Source organism: Aspergillus mulundensis (assembly GCF_003369625.1).
Source record: "Aspergillus mulundensis strain DSM 5745 chromosome Unknown scaffold_15, whole genome shotgun sequence".
Taxonomy (NCBI): domain Eukaryota; kingdom Fungi; phylum Ascomycota; class Eurotiomycetes; order Eurotiales; family Aspergillaceae; genus Aspergillus; species Aspergillus mulundensis.
This window is the reverse complement of record NW_020797903.1, coordinates 319,025-343,580: the sequence shown is the minus strand read 5'-3', so window position 1 is coordinate 343,580 and position 24,556 is coordinate 319,025. Positions and strand designations below refer to the sequence as shown.

General features: G+C 44.7%; 6 protein-coding genes across 6 annotated transcripts; 2 read left to right on the top strand and 4 right to left on the bottom strand.

Annotated features, from left to right (window-relative positions):
• Positions 1–1,767: 1,767 nt before the first annotated feature.
• Positions 1,768–2,701, top strand: DSM5745_10423 (Rho4-like protein; the record flags this gene model as incomplete). Its single annotated transcript, XM_026752439.1, has 3 exons — positions 1,768–2,055; positions 2,102–2,305; positions 2,351–2,701. 3 exons carry the CDS (start codon positions 1,768–1,770, stop codon positions 2,699–2,701), a joined length of 843 nt encoding a protein of 280 aa, XP_026598882.1.
• Positions 2,702–3,304: 603 nt separating this feature from the next.
• On the bottom strand, positions 3,305–3,729 carry DSM5745_10422 (DASH complex subunit DAD1; the record flags this gene model as incomplete). The annotated part of the gene is made up of 3 exons (XM_026752438.1): positions 3,305–3,442; positions 3,504–3,566; positions 3,646–3,729. 3 exons carry the CDS (start codon positions 3,727–3,729, stop codon positions 3,305–3,307), a joined length of 285 nt encoding a protein of 94 aa, XP_026598881.1.
• Positions 3,730–5,288: 1,559 nt separating this feature from the next.
• On the bottom strand, positions 5,289–5,722 carry DSM5745_10421 (uncharacterized protein; the record flags this gene model as incomplete). Its single annotated transcript, XM_026752437.1, has 2 exons — positions 5,289–5,579; positions 5,609–5,722. 2 exons carry the CDS (start codon positions 5,720–5,722, stop codon positions 5,289–5,291), a joined length of 405 nt encoding a protein of 134 aa, XP_026598880.1.
• A 2,482-nt stretch (positions 5,723–8,204) lies between these two features.
• erg4A (c-24(28) sterol reductase) lies at positions 8,205–10,184 on the top strand (the record flags this gene model as incomplete). The annotated part of the gene is made up of 5 exons (XM_026752436.1): positions 8,205–8,509; positions 8,596–9,420; positions 9,481–9,812; positions 9,892–10,109; positions 10,173–10,184. 5 exons carry the CDS (start codon positions 8,205–8,207, stop codon positions 10,182–10,184), a joined length of 1,692 nt encoding a protein of 563 aa, XP_026598879.1.
• A 192-nt stretch (positions 10,185–10,376) lies between these two features.
• DSM5745_10419 (transcription factor domain-containing protein) lies at positions 10,377–12,961 on the bottom strand (the record flags this gene model as incomplete). The annotated part of the gene is made up of 8 exons (XM_026752435.1): positions 10,377–10,923; positions 10,975–11,246; positions 11,304–11,738; positions 11,785–12,080; positions 12,116–12,576; positions 12,629–12,777; positions 12,830–12,853; positions 12,908–12,961. 8 exons carry the CDS (start codon positions 12,959–12,961, stop codon positions 10,377–10,379), a joined length of 2,238 nt encoding a protein of 745 aa, XP_026598878.1.
• Positions 12,962–13,714: 753 nt separating this feature from the next.
• DSM5745_10418 (alkene reductase) lies at positions 13,715–15,072 on the bottom strand (the record flags this gene model as incomplete). Its single annotated transcript, XM_026752434.1, has 3 exons — positions 13,715–14,074; positions 14,132–14,767; positions 14,830–15,072. The coding sequence occupies 3 exons, from the start codon at positions 15,070–15,072 to the stop codon at positions 13,715–13,717; spliced, it is 1,239 nt and encodes a 412-aa protein (XP_026598877.1).
• Between the last annotated feature and the right edge of the window lie 9,484 nt (positions 15,073–24,556).

Below are 24,556 nucleotides of genomic sequence, written 5' to 3'. Positions count from 1 at the left end.
ACACCAGGCGAGGTAGGGGGTCTCATATCGGATCAGCGGGAGAAGCTTTTGTCGGGGCCAGTATCGCCAAGGGGGAAGTTGGTTCCGGTCTGGTGAAATCAAGAAGTCAGTCTCGGGTTCGTGAAGGTTAACTTCAGGAACCACGCGTACAATGATCCAAGCTCCTCAAGCCAGCGTCTGGCTGGCCCTCTATTATCGGGTGCCCCATGCTGCCGATGACGATTCGAACCGAGGTTTTGCGCAACGATCTCTCTCATTGAACGTCTGCGGCATGCCCTTGCGACGAAGGTGGTCGACAAATCAGTAAGCGAATCGGTCCCCCGAGTCACCGATCAAGTCCCGAAGGTGTAAAGGGGAGGGAGGGAACGACAGATAAGCGACAATCGCGCAAAGAAGAAATCTAGAAATGAAGCCCGCGGCGCTGAACGGGCTGACTCTTGGCGCTCGCGTCGATATCAAGCTGTGCGCTTACTCAGCGATATGCGCTCTGTGCTGCGGTCGTTAAACAAGAGCGACGCGATAGCAGGTCCGACTTCGTGTCGAAGCCATTGCTCGCATGCTAGCTCGTTCTCTTAATGGTCGAGGGATTGGGTTAGAATCGGGTTGTGTGGCTGTGCGAGTGCCAAGTATGCTACTGTACTGTATGGAGTACTCCGTACGGAGCTATACTCGAGCACATGCAGCAGGCGGCCAACTGATAAATCGCCAGCCTTCGCTTTTAGATCTTGCTTTCAGAATCTGAGATATATTCCGCATGCTTGGAAGAGGATCCATAATGACGAATCTCCTACGCTGCTGGTCTAAGCCTACCCTTGGAGCAGGTGGCAGTCCGTGCGTGGACGATGATATATTTCTAACGGCAGAACCAACACGTGGGGCAGCTTTCGTTGACATGGAGCGTAGCGTAGGAGTGAGTCTCGTAGATGAGTTGCATTTCCCATCAAATCTCAGATGCAGCGATCTTAGATCTCAACACCGATCTACTCTATGATTACATTGCAACATCGAGGAACGAGAGCAAGATCTGGTTTCAAGCCTTGTCTACGGGCAAAACAAGGAATGAAGAGCCAACCCCTCCCTTTTCGAGGCTTCGGCTCAGGCTCGGAGTGCTTGATCCCCAGATCCAACCGAGCAGGAGCCAATCCAGGCACAGCTGCCCGAGATATGCCGCGATCAAGTGGGCGAGATGAGATCATGGCGGCTCGAGGTGGGCGAGACCGAGGGCCAGGAATCCAAACGCGTCTCACGAAACGGCTCGAACCAAGGCCTCAACCAACCGCGGCGGCTGAGAACGGACGGCCCTTGCTAAAAATAGTGGATAGATCGAGGCACAATCGTTACAATTGGACTAGACTTGGAGGCGTGACAGCGGGGAGCTGAGGATTGAGGTCATGTCACAATGCTTGGAGCCGCGGCGTTGCCCAGTTGCCATGGCAGCCCGTCCGCCCGTAAACATCTGGCGGGTTTCAGGCCCAGCCTCACTCACCTCAAAGTCGCCATATTATTCAAGATAGCGGGAGGCCAACCATCCCTTTGCTTCTTCCTCTTTTCTTTGTTTTGGAATCAATTGTCTTTGGATCTCTATTTCTCCGGATCGCCGAACCCTTTTCCTCACCAACCTCCCCCCTCGATACGCCGCCTGTCATCCCAATAATTGCAGCTTGAACGTGCTGGCTGTGGAGCCTCGGACAATACTTCCCATCGTGCTGTCGCCGGTATCTGACGAAGGGTGCCACATTCCAGAGAAAAAAAATCCCGTCCGCCATCATGTCTGGCTCAATGTACGATGACCAATATTATGCGAATTCGCGCCGCCATTCTCTCGTCACTCCTCCGCCCTCGATGGCTCCGCGGCAGAACAGGATGCGCAGCCAAAGCGTCCGAGTCAGCAACGGCACAGTCAGTACAGATAACAGCATGTCCAGTGGGAGGGAATCGGAAGCGACGAATATAACCCAACCGCCGGCATATTCCAAGAAGTTCGTCGTGGTGGGAGACGGAGGATGCGGGAAGACGTGTCTGTTGATTAGTTATTCGCAGGGTTACTTCCCAGAGGTACGTCTCGTCAATTGGTGGGTGTAAATGATACTGATGAGCGCAGAAATATGTCCCTACAGTATTTGAAAACTATATTACACAAACGCTGCACCGAAGGTCCGGGAAGACCGTGGAGTTGGCGCTTTGGGATACTGCTGGCCAGGAGGAATACGACAGATTGCGCCCTCTCTCATACCCCGAGACCGATCTCCTGTTTGTGTGTTTCGCTATCGATTGTCCTGCATCCCTTGAAAACGTTATGGATAAGGTGAGCCGCCCAGTTATCTCTCACAGGATTACCTAACAGGCATAGTGGTATCCCGAGGTGCTACACTTCTGCCCTACAACTCCGATCATCCTAGTCGGGCTGAAATCAGACCTGCGCAACAAGCGAACGTGTATCGAGCTCCTGAAGACACAAGGCTTGACGCCCGTCACGCCAGAACAAGGGCAGGCGGTGGCCGGCCGGATGAATGCATCCTACGTAGAATGCAGCAGTAAAGAGATGCGAGGTGTCGACTCTGTTTTCCAGCTCGCAGTGGATACTGTCGTTGCCGTCGAAGAGCAAAGCTGGGATACTCGTCTACCTTCATCGGCTGGGAAACCTGGTGGCAAGCCCACCGGTGGTAAGAAGATCAAGAAGCGCAGCTGCAAGATCCTCTAAGCCTTCTCATCTGGAATTCTCCACGCCACGCATCAACTTCAGTTCCGATTTATGTTATATGAGTACAAAGCCTGGTTGCTTTGACGTTCCCCTTCAGCCTCCTGCTTTCCCCTTGTTCAGCTGTTTTCATGTTAGCGCAAGTTGGACAAAAGTGCGAGCTATATCTGACTTGCTACATTATCCCTGTTTCCGCCTTTGACTCCGGCCTGGATACGCCAGCCCCGGTCAGGATTGGGGCGGCCTTTTTTTGTTTATTGACCTATACTGTTGCGAACTTGCGATGTCTATGCTTCCCTCACGACCCCCGACCCGACCAATGTATCCCTCCACCAAATTCTTCCTTGAATGACTGTTACCCTTGGCGACGATTGATTTATGTGTTTATTAGTGATGTTGCCATGAACTCGAAACGGCTGAAGGCCGCTCTTAGCATGCATGGGATATGGTGTTTTGGCGCATGCGGCTGCCTATGTACTTAACATAAATATCGAAAATTGTTCCTTATCCACCGCTTCAAGTAGCTATAGAGAGAAGAGTACGGAGTAGAAACAGAAGTAAGAAAGTCATCATTCGTAGCACTTTGTAAGAAGGTATCGGTCTCTATTACTGATGCATCTCGCTCTGACCCTCATCATGCTCCTCCTTCGGCCTGTGGTTCCCTTCGACTTCTTCCTGCGACCGGCCCATGAAGTTCTCAAACTGTGACCAGAGCGCCTCCACAGAGCCAAACTCGTTGCCCACCTGTTTCATCGTCAGTCCCAGTGAACATTGTGGTTATGGAGCGCATGGGTCAAGTCCTCACCGCAATGACGCTGTCCAGATTCCGACTTAGCCGGTTGATGTTTGCTAGGACTTCTTCCATGCTCTGGAGTCAATTAAACGAGGTTAGTTGGGTTCGTGATCTCAGATGCGTTGAAGAGGAGCATTGAACGTCAGCCACTAACATTTGCAATTTCTCTGACTAGTTCTTCGCGCTGCTCCTCGAAGACGGTGCGAGGGGCTCTTGTTTTGCCGCTGGGAGTGGACATGTTGCCTGGCTTCAAGTCAGTCCCAGAGACAGTAGATTCACTCGAGGCCTCAAGCACAGACTAACCTAGCTATCTAATTCAATTGATCTGACTGGACGCCTTTGCTGTGGACGCGACGATGTTGAATGTTTCTGTGGCTGATGCGGGGCTGGTGCAAGTCTTCCAGAATAGTTTAGCTCCGACATGCCCGGACGGACTCTTCACCGCCTGCTTGTTCCTCTCCAGTACCCCTCTTCAGCCAGCACCCGTTTCAAAGCGAAGCTGTCTAGGAACTACTACGGAGACATAATCCTTGCTCTACAACCTGCTCGAAAACATGCTCGGCAGGATGCATCAAAGCGTCAGCTGAGGGCGAACAGCAGCGCAGCACTCCTTGCGAGTTGAGCTGAGAGGCTCGAGGCCGGCCACACGACACGGAGATCCAGGTCCGCGTCCAGCCCCCTAGTTCTGAATGCGGGGAAAAGTCCCCAAAGGAAGCTTGCTAACTCTATCAGCCCGAAAATTCGGAAGTTCACAGTCGCACCGACCTCGCTTGTTTCCTTTCAAGATCTCCAGCTGCGAGCTCCTGCAAACTGCGCATGTGATGGGCCTCCAGCTGGCAGCCTGCCAGCCTGGCACTGGCAGAATCCATCATCCCGAGCACCACCGGCTCATCCTATTTCCCGGGCTGCAATTCCGAGACACACCCTGAATTATGCACTCTGCAGCACAAACTTCGAAAATCTCCTACGGTGTGTGTTCCGCTGACGAGCCGTTCCCACCGTCCATGCGTTATCTTCGCATGTTAGGCATGATCTACAAACTCCGTACGCGGCATTTGCTCCAGGTCCCGGTGCTGGCTGTTTCACTGGCACGAACTTCGTAGAAATGCCGAGGCCATTGGTTGCGGAGCGAACTGCGGGCCCTGCCGATCATCAAAAATCTCATGGCCCATGCCCCATCCCATCCCCGTGGCCGGGCCCTAGAAGGCTAGAAGGCTTCGCTAGGGTGTCCATCTGGCGGATTTCTTCCGACAAGGTTTCATATTTCCAAGGCTCTCGCAACGGTCCACGAGTCTTCGATCCACAGACTCAAAGCTCGACTGTTCGATCAACATTCCCCTGCCCATCTGTTGTCTCGACTGGGACCACGTCCATGGTAGCTCGCTAGTAGTTGTGAGCTCCAGTCTCCTGCGGAGTTGGGATACTCTGGATGATTCCAGAGCAGGTGCTGTGCGACATGAAAAAGTCTTCATTTTGCATCACTTTTGCCATACGCCAGTAAGGTGACACCGAACTCTTAGCGGTTACACAGCCAGGCATCACTGCATACTCTACGTTGAAAATGTTTGATTAATATCGGACGTGTCTTTCTCCAAGCGAGTCAGCGAGACTCAATCACCCGCGAAAGCGGAAATTGGCAATTCCACGGGATTGTGAATTGGACTATGCTCGCAGTGTCTCCGTCCACATTTAAGGTACAGGGAAATGAGTGCGATACACAATCTATGCAATACAACATGGACAGGGGTATCAAGGTCAAAGGAACGGTAAGCAGAGCACAGTCATCTGGCAAGCCTCCTAGCTGTCTTCATAATCGTTATCGTATCGTGATTCGTTGAGTCGCGGTCGTAAGGACGGACGGTGCGGTCGTCTATCGGAGGGTAAAGAAGGGGGCCGGCCTCTAGCGACAGTCTTCTCTTTTGTATGTTTTTCTTGGATGATTTTCCCGGTCAGACTCAGTCTGGTCGTCTCGTGACGGTGAGGATCTGGCTCAGTCGCTTCCAGCGTTGCGACGGCGACGTAGGCGAGGTGGGCGATGATGGAGATGCACGGTCCACCCGTTCTCGGTCGAGACTGACCTTGGACGAGCTGTGCGTAGATGAGACCGGTCGGCTGACGATGGCTTCATGATCGGCCAGGACGTCCTCGAGACGCACGTCCGAGTCAGAGATGCGCGGGTGCGCATCCTTGAAGTCGAGGATTTCGACGAATTTCGAGGGCATGTCGCGCATGGTTGTTGTGGTTATTGATAGTAGATGGGTGGGGTGTGTTATGAGAGAGGCATCAGCGGTAGGTCTTGACTCTTGAGGCGGAGGTGAGCGTCTCAGAAGAGGAATTCGAAGACAATAAAGTAAAATCTAAAGATCGAGTGATCGAGGAGGAGGCGATCGATATATGTATGTTTGCACCGACAAACAGCGAGCGCCTGTGCCAGATAAATAAGGGACTCGGATGGACGATCAAATAAGGGACCTCCTTTTAGTCGGCTGTGGAGATGAGCAGGCGCGAACAAAGAGGAAAGAGATTGGTCGATGAAGGGCTGGACTGCAGCTAGCGCCCACTGACTGGCCTGGCTTGCGCTAGTATCAGTCTGGCTTGGTGGTTGATATTATCGTCTGGACTTAGTGGTTGATATTCTCGTCTGGACTTGGTCTGGGACCTGATTTCTGCCTCTGATGTGTGTGGCGGACTGGACGGCCACCGGAGGCGAGCTCTTTATCTAGTACCTAGCTTCCTACCTACTCCGTATCCTACACAGCGTCATAATCCGTCAGACTCGGACTCAGACTCACAGCCACAGCCACCTCATCCTGGGGTACTTGGAGCTGGTCTTGCTCCCGACATAACCGGGCTTTGCGGGGGCACAAGACCGATCAGGTGCTGCTCTCTGCAAGTGGCGCTCACAGAGTTTTGTCGCGCAGCGCGCACTGGGGTTCCCGAGGGAAGATCAGTGGGTTTCTGCTTTCTGGCAAATGCAAATGCAATAGCAAAAAGCAATTATATGCACCCTGCGCTTGCTCCTGCTTCTCTTCTCTAATCTCTTTCTGCAAGGCCATGTCGTCCAATCGCCGCTGACTTCTCCGGCCAGAGAGGTTCGTCGCCCGCCCTCCTTCAGTAGTCAGCATCGCCGGAAACCCACGGTTAAGGCAATGACGTTCATAGCAGAGCTATATTAAGCTTACGGAGCACTCGTAGATAGAGAACCCTGTTACCCTAGTCATGCAACTTGTCCAGAGTATGTATAGAATTCGCCCCAGTTTCCTTTCAGACAGCCCTATGGATAGCCAGTAGCCAGTAGCCACAGTACAACAATCTGATGATCGCGATCGCCGCCCGGAGTCGTAGAGGGAGACGTCAAATTCGCCTCCTCCAACGCGTAACCCAGCTGTATGAGTTCATGGCCGACAAAGCAGATTACGAAGCTGATAACGGTCATGAGCTTGAGCTTAATTGTTTTTGTTATGCTGACTGCACTCCGTAACTCAGGGCTGTAAGATAAGATGTCCGCTTCCGCTTACACTTCCGGTTCCGAGGCAGCGATGTTCGCTATTAGCCTATTACGGAGTATTGCTTGGCGATCGCTTTGTCTGCTGCTGACAGGCATGGCCGCATGGATTCTCCGAAGTATGGACCCCACGTGCTCCCCTGCCCGTCTATATATATTTCTTTGACGGAGTACGGGTACCGGTAAGCGGGCATCCCCGCAACAAAGCAAACAACACAGAGAGGATTTAATCTGCAAGTTTTCGCAGCTTGACGCAAACCACTTCAAGTCGTCAACTCCATATTCAGGGAAAGTAGCACCTCGTGATCGCGCTCAGATCGGGCAGAGACCACGATCAGACTGGTCACTGAAGAAGATCACCGCTTTAGCGCGGGGACTGGGCCTTAAGATTCAATAATGCCGTTTTCTACCCCGCTTTTTGTCTAGCTTCGACGTTTCTCTGGTGATCTTTGATTTGTATAGCGTAGGTTGTACGGAGTAGCTGAATATTTAGATGGGAGACTACTAGTGCCTGGGAAGAGGGATAGGGATAGGGACAGGAACAGGGGCAGGCTCGCTTCCACTCTTCTAGAATTCATCGCCACCCCGCATTTCTGGTCCTGGAATGAGGCACTCGGAGTTGTTCCGTCTGTTGTTCTTTGGAAGGCCAGTAGGAGTAGGAATAGATTTGTGGTGTTGCTTCGAATTGGCTTGTTCAGGGTGCCGAGGATTCGTTGCGATCAGGTGCCTTCCTCGTCCATGGTCCTCGAAGTTATCGTTCAAATACACTGACCCTGATTCCGCATTTGCTTGTCCTTCAAACCAGAGGATCCTCATCGGCGCGCGACGGGACTCTACCATGTCACCTACGGAGCACACAAGCTCGTGAACGCTGGATGTGAGATGGCGGACGGAGGACTGGGGCCAGGGAGCGCTGAGCAACACAGTATGGCCAACGCATATCTCAACGCGACTCCAAGTCCCCAGCAACGTTCACTGACGTACCCTGGGCGCTACTGATTGCTGAATGATGACCCTCCTTGCTAGCTTATGAAATAAACTAGGTACGTTCTTGAGACCGGACTGGTACTGCACTGGACTAAGATAGCAGCTGGCTCGAACCACAGCGAAGTTATAGTTGTCCCCGAATTCGAGTGATCCTGTCGAGGCTTCACCCGTCGACCATACACTACATGTATATCAGACTGTACCCAATTGCAGATCTCGAGATGCTCCGCGTACGCACACCCGTCTTGAATCGATATTCCATCGACGAGCTTACACCAGCGATTAAGCATAACTTGACGGAAGAGCAACCTCGAAAGCTCTCGTTCCTTTTACCCCTTTTCAAGATTCGGGACATCTCTATTATGGATGGTGATGGAGAGAAATTACGGATGCACCGCGTTTTCCGGGCCGACCGCGGACTCCGCGGCGAACACGGCTCCCGCATCTATACCCTTCAGGAGGATATAAAATCGAAAACGTGGCACTACAATGGCATTACGACGCACGAAAAAGAGCTCTATCCACGGTATAGGAGTTGCAGCCAACATGTCCGCTTCACTTGGAAGGTAGGTACCTGTTCTTCTGTCTTTCCGTTCAGGCTTACAATGTTAGCCCCGAACTTAGGAACCGACGCAATGGCCGCATCCACGAGACCAAGTCCAAAGCGAAAGCAGTCGAGAAACCGCACTTTGAGTTTGGCGGCCCAGTTGGAGTCTCAGCACTCATGATCGGTTTCCCTCTCATCATGTACTACATGTACATTGGCGCAACCTTCTACGATGGAAAACTGCCTCTTCCTGAGCCCGACCAGTCGATCCCCCAGTTCCTCGGCCGTCTTTTCGATTTGGTCTACACCCACGCATACCCACACAAGAAAGCCTGGATTATCTACTGGTCCTTTCTCATCTTTGAGGGCTTTGCATACCTCTATTTTCCCGGCGTCTACCGCGTTGGCAAGCCGCTTCCTCACCTGAATGGCTATCAGCTCCCCTACTATTGCTCCGCGGCTTGGAGTTGGTTTACCACGATTGCGCTTGCACTCGGATTACACTTCAGCGGTCTGTTTCGCCTTGACACCCTCATCACGGAATTCGGTTCGATCATGTCCGTCGCGATTGCATCAGGGTACATCGTTTCAATCATCGCGTACGTATCTGCTCTAGCGAGAGGCGCTCAACACCGGATGACAGGATCTCACATCTACGACTTCTTCATGGGCGCCGAACTCAATCCGAGACTCTTCAAATGGATCGACATGAAGATGTTCTTCGAGGTGCGGATTCCCTGGTTCATCCTCTTCCTGTTGACGCTCGCGACGGCGTTGAAACAATTCGAAGAGCTGGGATATGTCTCAGGCGAGGTATGCTTCCTGCTGATGGCTCACTTCCTGTACACCAATGCTTGCGCGAAAGGAGAGGACCTGATCATCCCAAGCTGGTACGTCCACACCAACCCCTTCCCATTTAAGCCTAGAAGCTAACCTCCTGTCTTCGTCAGGGACATGTACTACGAGAAATGGGGCTTCATGCTTATCTTCTGGAACCTCGCCGGCGTCCCCATGAGCTACTGCCACTGCACCCTCTACCTAGCAAACCACGACCCCTCGCGCTACCGCTGGAACCCAATCATCCTAGCCATCTGGGCCGCCCTATACCTCTTCTTCTACTGGATCTGGGACACAACTAACAGCCAGAAGAACGTCTTCCGCGCTGAAGAGCGCGGCGCAAGCGTCGACCGCAAGTCCTTCCCGCAGCTCCCCTGGCGCAGCATCAAAAACCCGAAGACCATCAAGACGCCTGATGGAGGCTTGATCCTTTGCGATGGGTGGTGTACGTCCCCAGCCTCTGTCTTTCCTCCCTCCTCCTTCCCTGGTTGACGCGCGCTAACTGTTTGTTATTAAATTGGCAGACGGCATCGCGCGCAAAATCCACTACACATGCGACTGGTTCTTCGCGATCTCATGGGGTCTGATCACGGGCTTCGACTCGCCGTTCCCATGGTTCTACTCCGTGTTCTTCAGCGTTATGATTGTGCATCGCGCGCGGAGGGATATACAGCGCTGTCGCGAGCGGTATGGCGATGCTTGGATCGAGTATGAGAAGCGTGTGCCGTGGTTGTTTGTTCCGGTTAGTACTTCCATGCCCTTGAATTGGAGATAAGATGGATATTGATGATGTGTGCTTCTTTAGTATGTCTTCTAGAGGAGAGAGGAATTTGATGCGGAGGAAGACCAGGATGGAGAGAGATATATGCTTAAAGGGAAGTTGTCCGTGGACGTGTATGCGAAGGTGAACCAGGTCCAAGTAGATTTGTACAGTATAAGACACATATAACGTACGGTGACTTGAATTTCTACTTCCACCTAGCCATGACCGTCTCAGTCAAGAACCTTGCTATGCAAACCGCCCTGCACCGCCAACACCCCCCCTCAAAATCTCCACAGCCGAGCGTCCCGTCCCAATAAAATCATTCAAGAACATCCCAATATCAATATCGAATTCCCCAGGTCCCTGTCCCTGATGCTCCCCATCAAGAACACCCAGACCCTGACCCCCAAACAAATCCTCCGGCCAATTCAAATTCACATCCGGCAACGAAATATCTCCTCCCGTCCCATTGCCATTGCCCATTCCCACCGCACCCGCACCAGCCCCAGCGCCACCCTCCCGAGAACCAGCACTCGAAACCGCCACAACAAGACTCCCATCCTGCCTCGCCGCAAGACCCGTAAGCGGCTGTCCCGACGTAACGAGGACCGCCGCGGCGCGGGCGAAACTCGCGCAGATGGAGTGGAGATGTGCGGCGGAGTGGGAGACGCGCTTGATGAGGTCGAGGCTGCGGACTGTTTCGTTTAGGAGGGTGAGGTCGGGGCGCGAGGAGGTTGTTATTGCGTGTGTGAAGACGATGATGAAGGGGGTGAAGGAGGGGTAGAGGAGGATTCTGGAGTTTGTTAGACGGGGACGAGGGAGAGGGAGAGGGTGTAGGACGCACGAGTTCACGTATTCGGCTTGCTTGTGGGCCTTTAGGTCGCGGAAGTAGGTTATTGCTTTTAGGTGGCTGTGCAGGGCTAGACGGGCGGCTTCGTAGCATTGTGAGGAGATGGCCATTGTTGGGGTGCGGGTCCGGGGTTGGCTTTGGGGTTGTGTTTGTGTCTGTGTTTGGGCGCGGTAGATTACGGTTAATACGGAGTAGGCGATGAAGTCTGCGCAGGCGGTCATGCCGTGGAGGGAGTCGGCGTAGAGGAGGTTTGGGCTGACGTTGATCTGCATTAAACGGAGGTTAGCCTGGGATCTTTTCATTGTGATCAAGGGGTGGCAGACCTCAAGTAGTCTATTCCTAACGGCCATCAAGTCTGCTGATAAAGCCGTGATCCGTTCCAACTTGTCCTCCTCGGTTATCCGCATTGCAGAGATCGAATAAAGCTGGTCGTAGACCTTTCCCTGGATCGTTGCGAACTCAACGGTCATGAGATTGATCAGGTCCCAAGAGTGCTGCTTTTCGTCTGCTGACGGTGAGTATAGAGCTGTGTCGATATCGTGGTCTTGGAAGTGGGAGGTCACCCCGATGTTCAGCGAGACATTCTTATCGACTGTATACAACGACCAAAAGGCATGGCGTTTGGACTCCGCCAGGGCGAAAGGATCGGCTTGAGTGGTTGCGTTGCGGTGGAGGCCTAGCATTTGGCACATGTTGAAGGCGAGAGAGAGGTATGTCCAGCACCGCTGGACGTTGGATTCTTCTTGCGCTTTTGTAGTCTGCTTCGTTAGTCATTGAACGGAGCACTGAGAGGACAGGACGTACTCCGATTAACAGAGCTTGTACTTTTTCAAGCGTCGGATCGGATAGCATTTGCGGATGGTCAAGGCCGGCGGAAAATTGTTGCTCACAGAAAGATTTACTCGACGGGAGATCAAAGCGCGCAAAATCGGGGTCTCCTTCGTGCATGTAATCGCGGATAATATAATACAGCAACCCGTGCAGCAGTGTAGTAGAGCCAGCGGGAATTGGCTCGAGGGGGAAGTAGATCGATTGGCAGAGGGATTCGAGCTGTCGGGGGTCTTTCCAAGACTGGCTGACGAGGTAGAATGGAGGCTGCACTACGCTGCGGTTAGCCAAAGCAGCTCATACATACCGAAGTCGGGGCGAAGGAAGTGCGTACCCTTGACTTTCTTCACCACCGCAACAACAAGATCCACAGGAAGTAGCGGTTCTCGAGCACGGGCCTCGGACGACGGTGAGGACTTCTCTGCTGTGGGCATATGGCTGTCCAAACTATCCTTCAGCGACAGCAACGCAGATGATACCTGATCATTCAGTTCCCCGCGGGCCGCAACAACAGCCGAGAGGGCCGCATCCCTGGCCACAAGCGTCTCGTGGTGGAACGAGGACTGCCCTTCGAACGGCGGCACCGTTTGACCAGAAGACGCAGGAGTGGACACGGTCAACGCCGGAGGCGGCGCCAAAGCGGAAGCCGAAGCTGATGTCGCAGTCGAAGTTGAAGCTGGAACCGGAGTCGGAGACGTCCGCGCGATTTGTGCTAGCGCCTGCTGGATGGAATTCAGCTGAGCTTGGATAGTCTGGAATCGTTGCTCGCTGTAACCGATCAGCAGGACACCGCTACCCCAAGGAGTTGTTGGTAACTTACTACTCATCATCCTGGACTCGAGGCTCTGCAGTTGTGGAGACTGCAGCAGAGACAGCGACAGCTGGAGCGACGGGCGTCGTTCCTCCCGCGCTGCATGAGATCCCTAGCGCATTGCAGCTGGAGCAAGGCGCCGCTTTGTCGCATTTGATCTGCGTCGTCAGCCCGGATGTTGCCTGCTGCTGCTTTCTGGCAGGTAGGTACCTTTCGGAGTCGGCAATTGTCACACTGCGGGCGATGTCAGTTTGGAGGGCGATGGAGTGTAGATGGCGGAGGTCGTACCGCGCGGACGCGAAAGGAGCGCGCGGGCGTTGATGAGGAATCCCTGTCTGCCATTGGCCTCTGCCGCGCACTGCTCAGACGGTCGATCTGAGTACTTGGTAGAGTAAAGAAAGCTGCAGAAAAAGCGTCGTGACTGCGAAGGATTACAGTGATTTGCCTGAAGATTGTAGCGAGGAAGGTCAGCATTGAAGCCACGCTAGACCCGATTGGGTGTTAGCAGCGAGACAGGGTGCCCCGTCCTACTGATGCCTGATGCTGCCTCAGGCACCACAAGCACCATGAGCCTACACCCTACTTTGAAACTAAGTAGAACGCTCAGCAATGCTGAGGCTGAAATGTGCCTTACTAAGACCTGTAGATAGCGCGCGAGATTATTCCTAGACCCTAGCGTATGGAATGTTAGTCGCTCGATATACGTTAGCAGGTGAGACAAGACGCAGACTTGGACGGTAAGGGAGTGCTACTTGGAAGCTGGAATTGTTTTCGCCTGGACGCCGTCTTGACAAAGTGACGAGTAAATAGGCGAGATGCTGGTCGTCCAGTTGAGGAAACGAAGTCTTCATTCGTGCACCTGCAAATGTCGAGTCAGCCAGCTTGTGCCGGATACTGACGCCTATTTACACCAGGCCACGGATAGAACAATTCTCTATGTTCCTTTCGGTTAGTTCTGCTTGCTATTAGTCGCAATTTGGCTCATTATCAGCCTTTCTAGCAGAGGTATGTCATGAGAACGTATTCATATATCGCTAACTCAAGCCTCCTAGGTACAAATAACCTCCCGGGCCACAACCGCGAGGACGCAGAAGCCTACTCCTGCACCGTAATCTTGATATCCGTGTGTCCCGTCGCTGGCTGATAATCCGTGTAATAGATACGGTTATCCTCAAACGGCCCATAAAACCTGCTGCGCTCATACGGCGCAAGCGGCGTGTCTGTCCTCAACCGCTCCACCAGGTCGGGATTGCTGGTGAAGTATCGACCGTACAGGAGGGCGTCGTACCGGCCGGACTCCAGAACGCCCCATGAGTTTGTCTGGTCCCAGCCACCCGCGGAGAAGAAGGGTGTGGCGCCGAAGATCGACCGGAAGGGACTCAGGTCGATGTCGCTTAGGCCCCAGGAGGATAGGAAGGAGTCTTTTTCGGCGGTGCTGAAGATTTGTTCGTAGCGCTGGAGGTAGTTGTCAGTGAGGCTTTAAGAATTAGGCGTGGTAAACAGGTAACGTACCGGTTCAATGAAACTGACGTAGGAGAGAGCTGGGAGGGTGCGCTTAAGCTCCTTGCACAGATGCGTCCATGTCTCCATGCGCTGCTCCCCGCGCGCCTGGTTGAAAAGCCCAAACGGCGAAAGCCTGATAGCCAGGTTCTCCTCGCCAACCGTCTTCGCCAACTCGTCCATCAGCTCAAGGACAAAGCGGCACCGCTTCTCCGGCGAGCCGCCGTACTCATCCGTGCGCTTGTTGATATTCGAGCTGAGGAACTGCTCCGGCAGGTATCCGTTTCCGCCATGGATTTCCACCCCGTCGAAGCCCGCTTCGATCGCTGCCTTTGCGGCGGCGCAGTAGTCTCCAATTGTGCGTTTGATGTGGTCGACGCTTAGCTCGATTGGCGGGTGTGCGGAGTACGGCACTTGCGCGGTCGCGCCGACGGGCGGGTGGCTGTAGCATTCGGTCGGGCTGTCCCAGACAGTTGCGGATGCGGAGACGGCGGGCGACCCGGTCATTTGGGGGATTGTGGCGCGACCGGCGTGCCAGAGCTGGGCGTAGATGTAGCCGCCTTTTTCGTGGACGGCGTCGACGACTCGTTTCCAGCCGGCGGTTTGGGAGGGTGTGAAGAGGCCCGGGACGCCGGGCATGCCGTTGCTCTATGCCATGAGCTGTTAGCTTTCTCCTTGCCGTATAGCCTCGCAATTGCAGTTTGACGCACTTCTAACGAAGGAGGGATTCCCTCTGAAATGATCAGCCCGCCATCCGTTGCTCGCTGCCGGTAGTATTCGACAACCAGGTCGCCCGGGTACCAAACACGATTGGGCTTCTCGGGAGTGCTGACGGGGCTTTCGGGGACACCGCGGTTGCGAGTCAATGGTGCATGGACGACGCGGTGCTTGAGTGTGATCTTGCCATTGTTGATGGCGAGGGGCTCAAAGAGCTTCGAATCTTCGTGCGCCATCTTCAGGGACCCTGAAGAAATGCAGGAAAGTGGGAATTGGAAAGATATTATGCAACCACAGTCCGGGTCTGAACTGAACTGAATCCCCGGGTTCTTGTCTTGTGTCGGCCCTCCCACTTTTGAGTCTTGTATCTGATAATCTTGCAATCATCCTGCCCAGTGCCCCTCCTCGTCCTCGCCCATCCCCTCATCTCCCTCAATGCCGCGCAACAGAATACTGGGTCGGACGTCCGACGGGCTCACGGGAGGTCCGGAACGGCACAGAAATATGGGCCTTGATAACGGGCTGGAGACTGCAGGGCCAGTAAGAGAAAGCAACGAGCGCCGTGTGGATGTTAGTGCCCGCTAGTCGGGGGCCGGCTGGCTTAGCGACAGCCCGCGTTTCGTTTCGCGGTTTCGCCTCGGTGGCCGATCTGATTGCTGCTTCGACTTCGGACTGATTCGCGGGGTCTGACTCTGTGACATTGCGAATCCTTGCAGGATGCAGGAACTCGCAGGGGTGAAATCCTGGTACTGTAAAGGAGCATTTGGGGTTGGGGGCGGGGTGTGCAGAATTGGAGACGTTGTGACTGTGAGACGGTCGACTCGGGAGTCGGGATCCAGGCTCAGGCTGGCAGGCGCAAATAATAGGAGAATCGCTGTGGATCCTTTCCAATCAGACCTGCCAGCGTAGACTAAGTTCACATGACATGACATTGACAGATTTGCAATAGGCCAGATGAAAAGTGGGAATTTGGAGTGCAATTCTGAGGATAGTTTGTCTCAATTGTTTTCTAGGCAGCACTGCAAATCAAACCCGGAGCAAAAGTACCTTCCACTTTGTCTTGGTATCTTGGGTTCCTCATTATTAAATGCAGCGTACGACACTAGCAACTAACTGTAGACATGACTGAATCATGAGAGATTCGTATCTCCTGGAATTCTTCACGCCTTGTATGATCCCTCAATGCTTGAGAATCCTTGGTGCGTAGCCACCATGCATGTAAAGGAACGGTGGGGAATAAGCAAATATACCTAGTAGATCAAATGCAAAGGCGAACTATGGAGCAGCTGAAATCGACTATACAATCTAGAGGGGCGTAGGGGCGACCGAGAGACCGCCATAGCTTCGAACAACGAGGTTGTCCAACTCGATAGTTACGCAATTGACATATAGTATGAAGGGCTCCGTACTGTGTAACGAGCTCGGGGTGCGGAGAGCGCCTCTTGTTATCCCTGTTCTCTCACAAAATGGATCACAGAGAGACGAGCTATTCGTCCATCCTCGTTCCATTCCCTCGGAGACCATGCAGGGCACCAGCGCCACCGATCTATCTCCGTATTTTGGGGGCCAAACTGAAGATGAGACTCAGGGGTAGGATCGAATTTGAGCCCCTAGCTCAGCCTCTATCGTAAATCGTAAATAGTAACTGCTTGGTCTTCCAACTTATTTCCCCAATGCGTCTAGGCAATAGCAGCTGCGCAAGCGCGTTTTCCAGAACCTCCCTGGTCTTCGGCGTAGACGAGCACTCGGGCCTCGTCGACGGTGGGCACTGAGTCACTGACATTGACAGCAGGGTCAAATGGTCAACCCGCCTGGACTGCGGAAACCATCGATAAAGAATTCCCGCGATGCTCAATAGTTCACGATCCTGCGATCAGGGTAGCCAGTCAGATGCACAGGATATCTGTTCAAAGTCCTGCACTGCGTCAGTGCGCTGGCATTTTGAGATCGTCTGTCGTTCTCAGTACCTCCCCCCTATTCGCGCTAGCCCTGGGCGGATATTGAGGTTATTTCCGAGAACAGTTGTTGCAAGGACCTCATGGAGCGACGTCGGAGCCGACTGCCCGCGAATGTAGCCGACGTTGAAGTAGAGCGGGCAGGAGGTTTTGAGGGCGCAGAGGTGTGTATATACTTCGCAGCTCGTTCCTGTATCACCGGAATATTAACTTGGCTTCAAGCCACCTGCAGGCGAACATCCTCTTAATTCGCTCGGAGGGTAAGGGATCTCCTGTTAGGTACGGCCGTACGGAGTAGTAATTGCAGGCTGTCCTCCAATCTCCGCCTCACGAAGCGAAGACCCACCGCAGAGACGGTCGAAGTTTGAATGATGAATCCGCCCAATGAACCGGATGACTTTCTTAGCGCGACCGAGTGAATCGGATGACTTTTTGACAAAAATGGCCTAAAGGAGTTTAGCGCCGCGTTTTGGCTAGTAATCGTAGACCCACAAAAAAGCTCGTTGGCCAATAGAACGCCGCCACGGCCAACGTCACCTCCTTCACCACCAAGGCCTTGGATGAATATCGAGGAGTTTGCAAACCGCCATCGTCCCGGTCACCTCCGCTACAACGTCGGCTCTGAATAGCCTCAATTTGGCCGTGTTAGGAAGGACTGGCGGGCGTACAAGGCCTCCGCTGCAGCTCCCGCTACGACCGCTACAATCTCCGCTCTGAATAGCTTCAATTTGGCCGTGTTAGGAAGGAACTGGCAGGCGTACGAGGCCTCTGCGGGCGCGCAAAGTTATTCGTTTCAGATAATTACCCCTTTTTGAATTGACCAATGAGATTCCTGCATTCTATTAACGTAAATATAACTTTTAAACGTTTGGAATAGCTTCAGAATGCTCAGTTTAGTTAGGATTGTGAAGAATCGATTTTGTTAAACAACGGTACTATTCTGTTTGGCCGAGGTCGAGCCTCGGAGAACAATTTTACTAGTAAATTACTAGGCAAGTTGTGTGACGGGGCCAAAACAGGGCTCTGTCAGAAAGTCATCTCGTTCACTCGGTCGCGCTAAGAAAGTCATCCGGTTCATTAGGCGATGATGAGGCCACAGATGGGGCTGGGTGGAGTGGTTGGGTCGCGTAAGCCAGACCTTACTACATTAAGTAAGTGGTTATCAAATAACTTAAGCAACCCCCTTTTATTAAATTTCCACCTAGTATATAACTTACCTTTTTACATATTTTTTTACTAGTTACTTAAAAAATTATTAAATAATTAATTATTATACTAAATAACTAATTACCATAGTTAATAACTAGTTACCCCTAGCTATATACACAATAACTAGTCTAAAACTAATTATTAGCTAACATGCTAATCACGGGTAAAACTAAAGCTTAAAATATAAGTTATACTATAACTAGTTATGCTATAACTAGTTATAATTTACTAGGACTAGTTACTAACTAAATATAGGTGCTAAATAAGCTAAAAACTATTATATTTAGTTTATTTTTATACCAGCCTATTACTATATCTTAACTTTAAATATACTTTGCTTTACTAAAATATCTTAAATTTAATATAACAGGTCTTACCTATATTATTCTTGTATAAGGTAACCTTAACATAAAATAATAGGGCAAATTAATAAAATATATAAGTTTTTTATTTAGTTTTTAATTAAATACTAACTAGTTATAAATTTAATATAATACAGCCTAATAATATAAAAATTAAATCTCTTACCTATATTTTAGGTAATAATATTACTATATTTAGTATAAATATTTAAGTATCCAGGCATGTGCAAATATATATCTAAATTTTAAAAGTCTTTATTATTTTAAGGTTATTACTAAAAACTAAAAAATAATCCAGTAATATTGGCTTCTTGTTAAGGTAATAAAAAATAAAAAGCTAAAAAAAAAATTTATTATATAAGTATATATTTAATTACTAACTAGTTTATAACTAATTATAATTAAGACCTTTAAGTTAGTTTAGAGCCTTTTTAAAAGGGGGATAGCTTATTAAAGTAATTAGCTTAATATATATTAGCCTAAAGTAAATATTAAAGGGATAGTATATATTTTTAATTAAATATTAACTAGTTACTAACTAATTATTAGCAAGGTATTGGGCATGCCTTATTCTTTATTTACTACCTTAATAAATTATATAAAACTAGAAATAAGCATTACTTTTAGTCTCTTATAGCTAAAACTAATTTTAATATTTTACTTTTAGCATAAGTATATAATAATCCAGGGATTCTTAAGCCTTATTATTATAGTATTTTTAAGAACCTAATATTCTAAAAGCAAAAATATAGTAAGTTTTATTAAAACTAATTATTAACTAGTTACTAACTAGTTAGATTTTTTACATAAAAATATACTTAATATTATATTATAACCTTGCCAGGTGTTATTTAATATTATTATTTTTTTTAATTTAAATATATGTTTATTTTTTTTGTTTACCTTAACTAGTAAACATGGCCATCCCCCTCCTCCTCTAAATAAGATACTAAAAATCTACTTTTAGGAGGTTAAGCAAATTCTTTAAAATATTTAAAATTTAGATTTAATAGTTAATAAGTAACTAGTTACTTTTTTATTATATTTAGTTATTAACTAGTTATAAGTTTATTTTAAAAAAGTCCAGAAATTTAAGATCTTTATTAAAAATATAATAAAACCTAACTTGCTAAGATTTACCCCTTATTTACTAATTTAAATTAAATATATGCCTTAATTTTTAAGGAACGGCTTCTAATATACCCTGGGGGTAAAAGTCTTAATAAGCTTTACTTTAAACAAGCTTAAAATACCCAGCTTTAGGTAAGTTACTTTTTAAACTAGTTTATAACTAGTCCATAACTAGTTAATATTTAAGACTAACTAAATATAGAATTATATCCATAAGATATACCATAATAATAATTTTTATATTATTATTTATAAATTAAAGAAGCAAATTCAACTTTTATAATCTTTAAAGTTATTTAAAATTAATATATTATATAAACATGTGCAAGATAATAGCCTATATAAAATTATTTTTATAGTATTTTACAAGCTATATAAAAAGGGTAAGTTTATTAACTAGTTATAAACTAGTTACTAATATTTAATAACTAGTTATTATACTTTTTTAGGCCTTTATAAATTAAAAAAGTGCCAAGGCCTATAAAACCTTATTTATAAAGATTTTTAGGATTATTACTAATATCTTAGAAAGCCCTATTAAATTTTATTATTTTTATAAAAGAGAAATTAAAACCCTTGTTATTAATATAAATAATAGGTAAATAAAAGGTATAGTTTAACTAATTTATAACTAGTTGTGGTCTAGTTACTAACTAGTTTTATAAGTTTTAGTTAATACCTATTATTAATTAATTTATATTATTAGTATTATTAGTGGCACCTACTTTAACTAGTTATTTTTTATTAGGTTTACTTTTTATAGGAAATTAAAGATATTATTAGCCCCTTTTAAAAAAACTTTGCTTTATATAAGCTTATAGCCAGCCTTATATATATAACTAGTTTTTAATAGTATTACTAGATACTAGCTAACCTATAAAGTAAGTAATATTTTTATATATTTAGTTATAAACTAGTCCCTAACTAGTTATATTTTTTAATACTTAGTAATAAGTTTATTTAAAATTAGGTATTTTATAAATCCCTTTTAGTAATTACTGGGGGATTAAATAAATATTGCTTATAAATACTAAATAAGCTTTTTTAAAAAGCATGTTTAAATATTAATACTAGAAAATAAATATACTAAAAGTCCTATATAGCTACAGGGAAGAATCTTTCTTTAATTTGCGTTGTATTAAGGTATGTAACTAGTCTGTAACTAGTTACTAACTTATTATTAACTAGTTTAATTTAGTGCCTATATATTTAATAGCAGGGATATACTATAATATATAGCAAGGGAGCTATATAAGGTTTACTATATATATTATAGTAATAACTAGATTGCATTAATAACTTAATAAGTACTTTAAACTAGTAAGTTTTCTAGTATATATATAGTTACTAACTAGTTAATAACTAGTTACTAATAATAACTAAATAAAAAACATAATTAAAGGCTTGTAAATACTAATCTTAATCCTAAAAATATTTTAAGGTTTATATATATATTTTTAATCCCTAAGCCTAAGATTAGACTTCCACGGTTAATATTATTATTAGGTGTCCCTTAACAGGGAAGATTAGTTTTAACATAGTAAAAATTAAATCTTTTTAACTAGTTATTAACTAAATACTAACTAGTTTATAGACCCAATACACATTAGGTTATTTTATTTAATTAAAAAAGTAGTTAGTTTAATTAGCTTAAACAGCATGTTTATATACAGTAATAGTAGCTTTAAATCTAGTAACTAAAGCTTTAAAACTAACTTTTAATTATTTAGCTAGCTCGTGGATAATTTATAACTAATTTTAAACTAGTTATCCCTTAATTTTTTTTATAAATACTAAAGGGTATCCCTACTATAACTAGTTTGGAACTAGTTTTCTTACTAATAGTAATGGCTTCACAAACTTTAAATCTTAACTAAAAGCAGGCAGTAATTATAACTAGTTTATAACTAGTTACTTTTATTTAGCTATCTCCTAGTATATTTACAAGTCCTAAAATAGTTAATCCTTTATTTTAGTTATTACCAGGTAATTTAAATAAACCTGCTAGTAAGGCAGCTAGGATTACTAAAAAGAATAGTTATATTTATTTTTTTTTACACCATTAACTAGACAGCTTAACTAGATATTTAGTTGCTAACTAGTTTTAGAATAAATTAGTAACTAGAAGAATATAATTTATTATATACCATGTACTTAGCATATAACTAGTTATAGCTATAACTAGTTACTATGTTATAATTTAATAAATCTATAAAATAAAAAAAAATATATATAAGGGTACACCTATTACTCTTTAAGGTAACTAGTTATAATATTTAGATATAATAAAACTAGTTACTTTTATAGTTATGGCTAGGTAAGTACTATAACTAGTTAAGTACTAAAACTAGTTTATATATATTATTAATATCTAACTAGTTATAAAGGTGATATATATATCAAGATATATATTAATTCTTTAGTTTAAATAATTATAATATATAAATTAATATATATATAACTATTTTCCCTTATAAACAGTTAAATAATTATATAGCTATAAATACTATTACTAGTTATTTATAATATATTAACTTAATATAATATTATATTTTAATTTTATAATATAGTAATATAACTAGCTAAAAAATAAAATAAACTAGTTAAGTACTAAAGCTAGTTTTACTGTATTTTTTTAAAAATAGCTAATTATATTAATAACTAGTTATTATTACTTAAATATATATAACTAGTTATTAGTGCTCACATACYTATTATAACTAATTATATAATATATGCCATAGCTTAAATAATAATATATTTAAGTTTTAAAATATTTAAGATAACTAGTTATGCAATAAATAAACTAGTTAGGTACTAAAACTAGTTTTATTATATATATTTATATTTAAGGATTTCTAAACCAGGTATATACAAAGATATATATATTAATTCTTTATTAATTTAGTCTAATTAATTATAATATATTAATTAATATATTACTAGTTTTTTTATATATAAAATCTCAAGAATATAATTAAGTATTAAAATTATTAAAAGTTTTATATAAATAGTAAATATATATATATATCTCTTATTTATATAACTAGCTATATTAATAACTAGTTATCTTTTTATTTTATAACTAGTTATTTATAAATTAATTTAAGTATAACTAGTTACTCTTTAAGTATAACTAGTTACTTTTATTAAAAGATTTAGGGCCAGACTCCTAAATTTCACGCAAGCAAGACTAACTAGTTCAAAAACTAGTTATAAACGCAAAAGATATAACTAGTTAAAGACTAGTTACAAACAAAAAAAAAACTAGTTAAAAAACTAGTTGCAAACAAAAAAAAAGAACTAGTTAAAGACTAGTTATAAATTAAAAAAAAGAAAACTAGTTACTATTATTATTAAGGTCCTTATTTATAGCCTCTTGCTTTTCTTTACTTATAAAAGTAATAAAATACCTTTAAAAAATGCAAGTGTTTAACTAGCTATAGTCTATAATTAGTTAGTAACTAAATAGCAACTAGCTAAAAAAACTTATATTTAGTTTTTGCTAATTTATATTTACTATATTTCCCTTTAAATAAAGGGTTGCCTTTGTTCCTCCACGCCTCATGCCTAACACGGGTAATCTTCTTAAAATTAGGCTAATAATTAGTTAGCAACTAAATATAAACTAGTTAAAAAAAAACTTGCCTTTTTATTTTTTAGTGGCAAAGGGGGTAACCCAAGGCTTTTTATACTTTTAAATTTAAAGCGTGCACAAGGGAAGGTCCCTAATTTAAGGCTTTCCCCTTTTTTATAACTAGTTAGTAACTAAATAAGGACTAGTTAAAAATAGGACTTACTATAATAAGCTAGGGGCAGGAGGAAAAGATTTATTAATAAAGCTATAGCTAGTTAGTAACTAAATAAAAACTAGTTAAAAATAGGACTTACTTTGCTAAACCAGGGGCAAAAAAAAAAGAGATTTATTAATAGTCCTATAACTAGTTAGTAACTAAATAAAAACTAGTTAAAAATAGGACTTACTTTGCTAAGCCAGGGGTAAAAAAAGGGAAAGGTTTATTAATAAAGCTATAACTAGTTAGTAACTAAATAAAAACTAATTAAAAATAGGACTTATATTATCTTCGGGCCCTTAAAGCCAGATAAGGTAGGGGTTTTAAAAATAAATATAAAAGTCTTTTTAATGCTAGTACCAAAAAAGGTATTATTATTTTTAAGGTTTTTATTATAACTAGTTAGTAATTAGTCCATAACTAAATATAAGTATAAAAACTTACATGTATTTTATAAAGCAAGGTTTTTTTATTAAAGGCGTCTTGGGGGTGGTTAAGGTTGTTTTAAAAATAATTAAAGTTATTTTAAAGGTAATTAAGGTTAAAATTTTTCTATAACTAGTTAGTAACTAGTCTATAACTAGTTATATTAAGTAAATATACTTCCACTTTTTAAAAAAGTTAAAAGCTACCACGTACTAATTTATAACTAGTTAGTAACTAGTTTATAACTAGTTATATATAAAAACTTACCTAAAGCCTTTATAATTAAATTATTTAACACCGGGCTATTTTTACGTGGTAAAAAACTATAAATAAGTTAATTAGGCTTGGTTTTATTATAATAGTATTATTTAATATATATAACTAGGCTATTTTTATTTAAAAAAATGTTTTATAACTAGTTAGCAACTAGTTAGTAACTAGTTATAGGCAAAAACTTATAATATTTTAATACTTTAGGGCGTGGTAAACAAGCTTATTAGGGTATATAGTTAAAATATCTTAGCTATTAGCATTCTTAGTTATTTATAGCTAGTTAGTAACTAGTTAGTAATTAAATATAAGGGAAAACTTACCTTTTAGATTTTTATTAGCTTTTATTTTATGTTAACCTTAATAATATATGCCTTATAAGTATTTAACTTAATAATTTTTTAGCCTATTATGGCGGCCTAACTAGTTACGTAACTAGTTATTAAAAACAAGGGGTAAAAAAAAAGGGGCAGGAAGGGAAAGTAACTAGTTTAAAGGTATAGGCTTAGGTAACTAGTTATTAATATATAACTAGTTATTAATAGCTAACTAGTTATTAAGAGAACTAAATAT